The 5,934-nt window shown below is 41.6% G+C and overlaps 1 protein-coding gene across 2 annotated transcripts in view; it reads left to right on the forward strand.

The window, feature by feature from the left end:
- The window catches only part of crata (carnitine O-acetyltransferase a), a 33,165-nt gene extending 27,651 nt beyond the window's left edge, over window positions 1–5,514 (forward strand). The window contains exon 14 of one of the 2 annotated variants that reach the window (XM_054758331.1): window positions 743–5,514. In XM_054758331.1, the coding sequence (XP_054614306.1) occupies window positions 743–961 (219 nt within the window). In that variant the 3' untranslated portion in view covers window positions 962–5,514. The remainder of the gene's footprint in view (window positions 1–742) is intronic. The other variant, XM_054758332.1, reaches the window with a different exon arrangement.
- Window positions 5,515–5,934: the final 420 nt, after the last annotated feature.

A 5,934-nucleotide genomic window follows, 5' to 3' on the forward strand; every position in this document is an offset into this window, starting at 1 on the left:
TTTTGAAGCTGTGACTCCCGCCTCATTCCACTCTTTCTGGATCTCTGCCAGATTCTTGAATCTTCCCTGTTTGATAATCCACTGAAGCCCACGGTCATCTCTTTTGCTGGTGCATCTTCTCCTGCCACATTTTGCCCTTCCTCTAGACTTTCCATTGATATGCTTGGACACAGCACTCTGTGAACAACCAGCCTCCTTAGCTATGAACTTTTGTGGCTTACCCATCCTATGGAGGGTATCAATGATGGTCTTCTGGCCAGTTGTCATGTCTGCAGTCTTCCCCATATTGAACCCAACTGAGACAATTGAACCAAACTGAAGCAATTTAATGACACCTGGGGAAGCCTGTGTAGGTGATTTGAGTTTAGTTTGTTTGTTTAGTTTGTTTGTTTGTGTGACACTCAGTTTAAAACATTCATGCCCTGCAAAATTTGGGCTGATTTCTTCACAGTATTCTAATTTTTTGAATTCCTGTTTTCGTGGGTTTAATGAGCTGGAAGCCCAAATTATGTAAAAATAAACAAATAAATACTTGAAATCGTTTAAATTGTGGGCCCTGAATCTATAATCTATGAAAGTTTAACTTTTTGAATGGAATTATGGAAATAAAACAACTTTTCCATGACATTCTAATTTTTTGGAAAGGGTCTGTACATGTGTTGTTTTGGTGTGTCCTAGTGAGCATGGCCGAGCTGGGTTGGGTTTTTATAAGCATTTGATTAATATTTTTCCTCCCTATAAGGTACCATCCAAGACCGACTGCGTCATGTGTTTCGGCCCGGTCGTACCCGACGGATACGGCGTGTGTTACAATCCAATGAACCAACACATAAACTTTGCGGTGTCTTCTTTCAATACGTGTAAAGAAACAAACGCTGCAGATCTGGCCCATGCTGTGGAAAATGCACTGTTGGACATGAGGACGCTGCTGGAGCAAACGCCGCCGAGAGCCAAACTATGACGTGTGTTCCAGACCGGGATGACGCAAAATGACTTGTGTGATTTCGGTGACACGTGAAGTCATAAACTCGTATGTTGATCGAGAACTTCAAATAATGATGCGATACCTTTTATGTTGTGACTGAGATGCACAAGAAGGTACAAATCCATCAATGAATCATTTATCTAGTGTTTAATGTGTTGGTCTCTAATGAAATGTTTACTTTGGTAAAACCAATCTACAGTAGATCTCCTGCATATTCGTGATCCAACATTAAAGACCTCGCAAATTGGCGAGTTTTTATTTGTGGGAAAACCCACCCGTGTGCTGATAATCGCTATAATTACTGTTTATTGATCTAAACCCCATCTCATTTGCCCTAATATTTACACCCTTACTCGCATAGCACAAACCATTAAACGCTTACACACTAATACACATGCAAGACAATGCTATTTCATAACCGGCAAGGCATGCAGGGAAGCCCAGGCATAACAGGAAGTTACCCAGTATACCTTGGGGGCTAGACATGAGTATAAAATGACATTGATTTGAATGTAAATTAGTGTGTAAGTGTCTGTTTGGATACCCGCATAGTCCATGTGTGCAGTTACATTGTGGTCCACGTTACTTGTTATTTTTAATTGCACCGTGAGTCAGGGAGGCATTTGGTGTGATGGCCTCCTGTTGGTTTGTGTTAGACATTTTATGGGCGTCTTCTAATTCGTGAGAACGCAACCCCTGCGGATCTACTGTACAAGCACATGAACCCGATGCACAGGTCATGGTAAAAAGGACAAAAGTGATCACAAAATAAGTCTTGACACCAATAAGTGCCACATAGAAAACTATTCATTTAAAAAAAAAATAAGACAATCTTATGTCCCCAAATCCTTTTCCAAATGAATGAAATAGCTGTTATAGCTGTAAAAGTACGTTATATCAATATAATTATTGATTTGCTGTGCTGCCTTAAGCTTTTTAGTCACCCCCCATTGTAAATGCATTGCATGTACAGTGTGTTGCTCTGTCATGATCAGAACGTGACTGCTACCCGTCATGAAGAACACGCAGGCTCGACTCCGGGCCAGTAGGGGTGTAACGGTACACGTTTTTTAATGTCACGGTTCGGTTCATTTCGAGTAGAGTAAAGGAGCAAATGCACACCAGATTTTAAACGTTAATGTGTGTCAAAGATTTTTAAAATGAAGCATAAAAATCTGCAAACAGCGAGCAGGTAATTCTCCAATACAGTGATTCTCAACTGGTGGGAGTCGTTTTCAGTGGGTCGGGTGGTCTCTGTAATCACCTGATGTCTGTGAACGCACCTTGTGTCTGCTTTTCGCTTGCTACACCACCACGAGGTGCCTGCCATGTTTACGGGCGACTTGGTCAAGCTTGAGCGTGAGGGGAAAGACATTGAGTGATGGCTAGATAGCTAGATGTCTACTGGAGAAGAGCACGGCATAAAGTGAAAGCTATTCCGCACACAATGAAGACTACCAGGTACATTATGATGGTACTGTTTAATTCTCAATTCGATCTGTTGGCCCAGGCAGGGGGTGGTCTACAGAAAAAATGATTATGAAACTTGCCTAGTGTTGAATCAGAGTAACTGGACTCGCTTGATTTTTTTACTTCTCGTTTCACTTCTCATCCAGCCCCATGTGCAAATGCTCTGATTCAACTCCCCTGATATAACATGGACTAAAAACCTTTACACACACTTTTTGCTCAAATAATTTTTGAATTTGCAGAGAAAAACATTGTTGCTGAACTGATCATGAAACTGATTTTGCGCTGGCACGCCGTGTTATTTTGCCCTACCTCAAATTCAAACTGCACTGTCTTTTTATGAAAGCTCTGTTGGCAACCGGCTCAAAATGACACCGCCAGCGCTTAACAAAGGCTCCTCCGCCGCACATGTGTTACCTGGGGCGCAGCTTACATGTTTGGAGCAGGAAGGTGGGGGATATAATACTTATAACGCCTTCAAAAGGTAGCGCCCTCTAGGCAGCCCTGGAACCGTCTTTTTACATTTAAAATAAAAAATAAATGTATTTTTTGAAATCCATCCATCTTCTATGCCGCTTATCCTCACTAAGGTCGCGGGTATGCTGGAGTCCCAGCTGACTTTGGGCGAGAGGTGGGGTACACTCTGGACTGGTCGCCAGCCAATCGCAGGGCACGTATAGACAAACAACTATTCACATTCATACCTATGGACAATTTATAAGAGTCGCCAATTAACCTAACATGCTTATTTTTGGAATGTGGGAGGAAACCGGAGTACCCGGAGAAAACCCACACATGCACGGGGAGAACATGCAAACTCCACACAGAGATGCCCAATGGAGATTGGAACCCAGGTCTTCCCCATCTCCTGACTGTGTGCCAACATGCTAACCACTAGAGAAACCACTAGAAAATTTTATGTTAAAAAATGTCCGCAATTTGGGTTGCCGCTTGTCATTGAAGGGTGATTGTGGGTCCCGCAGCCAGACCAGTTGAGAACCACTGCTCCAATAAATACAATTCTCAAAATTAAAAATAATTAAAAACAAAGAATTTCCAGTATTATGTAATCATTTACAGTGTTTCTATTTTTAAAAAAAGTAAAAGTACAACAATGTAGACTTGTCTAGAGCTGCAACAATTTATCTAATACTATTTTGGTATTTGATGAAAAAAATGTTTTATTGAGCCGTCACTTTTATTGCAAATACTGATCCCAAATCAGAGAACGTCAACATCAAGCAAGAGACGTAACCCCCGCGATAAGCCGGGATCTACTGTACACCCATGACGTGACGAACATTTCCTGCCCCTGAAATCTGTTCACTTCTGTACCGAAGCATCAGATTATGAATCTGTGTACCGTAGCACCTCTATGATATGTGTGTTGCTTGACTTAATGTATGTGACTACGCGTACACATTGCAAAGAAGAATAGAAGAGTTTGTTCTGAGTAATACAAAATAATATGAAGCCCAATAAAGCATGAAGATGTAACTAGGCCTGTCACGATAAATATATATATATATATATCAATTTATGGAACGATTAAAACAAAAAGCAGGTAGATAATTATGATCCTTCGATAAGTTGTCATTTCCGTGTATGCGCGTCTGCTCCATCTGTTAGTCTCTCTGTGGTACACAGGCTGGATGACAAGAAGGTTCACTCTGCATGTGTCTGCGTGCATTGGCCCAATATGAAATTAGCGCAGAAGAGAGTGAGCATCTTCTCAGCTTTTAAGCCTCTTTGTCCCAGTAGTGGAGGCGGGGGCTATGTACACAGAGTGCGAGCAGTTAGCTAGCAGACGTGATTCTGAATGAAGGCACAAAAGTAATCGTTTCCAAACCGAATGCCGCAGTTCCAGTGTGGATGTGAAGCAAAGCCTTCTTCCCGACAGTCAACGCTTAGTGAGGCGTTTGATCGGCGGAGTAAATATTAAATGAAACATCGCAGAATGGTGTGTGTTCAGTGTCGTTCGGTACATTGCAAAACAAATGCAAGCTTTCAATACGCTTGAAAAGCCAACAGTAGGAATTGCCTGGGAGATATCAGCAACATTGCATTTTAGCTCAGCCTTTTGTGTTATTATCCACCTATTGCATTGCTGTGTGTAGTTCTTTTGACACCATGAGTAGGATTGGTCTGTGAAGTGGTGACGTCCCGCGATTCGTGAGTGTTCAAGTAGGTGGCTTTTGTGCGTCAGGTGCACGATGTTTGAGTGCCATCTAGTGGCGCAAATGTGACATGACCAGTCAGTGAATGACAATAAACCAAATGATAAATTGGTTGTTTTTGTTTTTTTTAAAAAAGGTGGAAATTATCGATTATCGTCGATAAATTTTAGCACAATTATCGACCATGTTATCGTGACATGCCTAGATATAACCCTATAGGATGTCACATTTGACATGCGCTGAAAATGCAACACTTTCTGCAAGTATAGCTGCCATCTCCCTGTGTGCACCTGTTTTTTTGGTTTTTTAATGTATTACTCTGTTCCTTAAGACTCATTAATACCGTGCCTTCACTTACGTCACTTTGGCCAATGAGACATGGGTGTTTTTGTTTTTTTAACAGGACTGGGGCTCTAAAGTGCTTGTAATAAAAATGTAATAAAAATAGCATTTGTCATTTGCAGAAGTCTCCTCCTTCCATTGTGTACATGTTGCAACTAAACATGGTGGGTCTCTTTCAGTTCCTTGTTATGGTGTACCCGAGAATGAAGAAATCCTTCACTTTCGTTTGACTTCCACTTTCAGAGCTGACCACGCGTGACCATATACAAAGAAAACCACGTACCTCAAAGCAGGCCAGAGAGCCATTTGTGGCTAAAAGAAAAAGGATGTAGGGCCAAAGAGAAAAAATGTACAATAATCCCTCGTATGTCGCGGATAGACCCAACCACGATAAGTACATTTCCGCCAAGTAGGATTACCGATTTATAAATGGAATATTTTAATAGTGAGAGCCTGGAAAACCTGTGTACAACTTTCTAACTACAGTTTTTATTTTATTAGAGCCCTCTAGACATGAAATAACACACCTATCGTTACCTTTACACTCCTGGTACCCAATATAGTTGACATGATAGAAAAAAATCTGCCATTTAAGATATAAATAAGACTGTCTGTTGCTATAAATGTGTTCAGGGGCGGTGAGTGGGGGGGCGGACAGGAAGTGGCATCAGGTGTTCAGAGTTGAATTTTAGCTTGGCGCGGGTTACGGCCGCAACAGTTGCCCGTGTTAAGGATTTTTGTGCCTGATGTGAGGTCATGCAAACCTGCAATAAAAGCCTGTTGTTACGGCAGTCAAGTCTGGTGCTTGACTGACACCGAGTGACCAGTGTAGAATACTACATATCGTCACAATATCTTTGAATGCGTCTTCTGAATGCCTTGTATTTTACTTCATTGCCATTTTTATGCTTCTGGGCTTAAATATGCATATTTGTGACTACAGCTGTCCTATCTAGTCTG

The sequence above is a fragment of the Dunckerocampus dactyliophorus genome, chromosome 17 (genome assembly GCF_027744805.1).
Source record: "Dunckerocampus dactyliophorus isolate RoL2022-P2 chromosome 17, RoL_Ddac_1.1, whole genome shotgun sequence".
Classification (NCBI taxonomy): Eukaryota; Metazoa; Chordata; class Actinopteri; order Syngnathiformes; family Syngnathidae; genus Dunckerocampus; species Dunckerocampus dactyliophorus.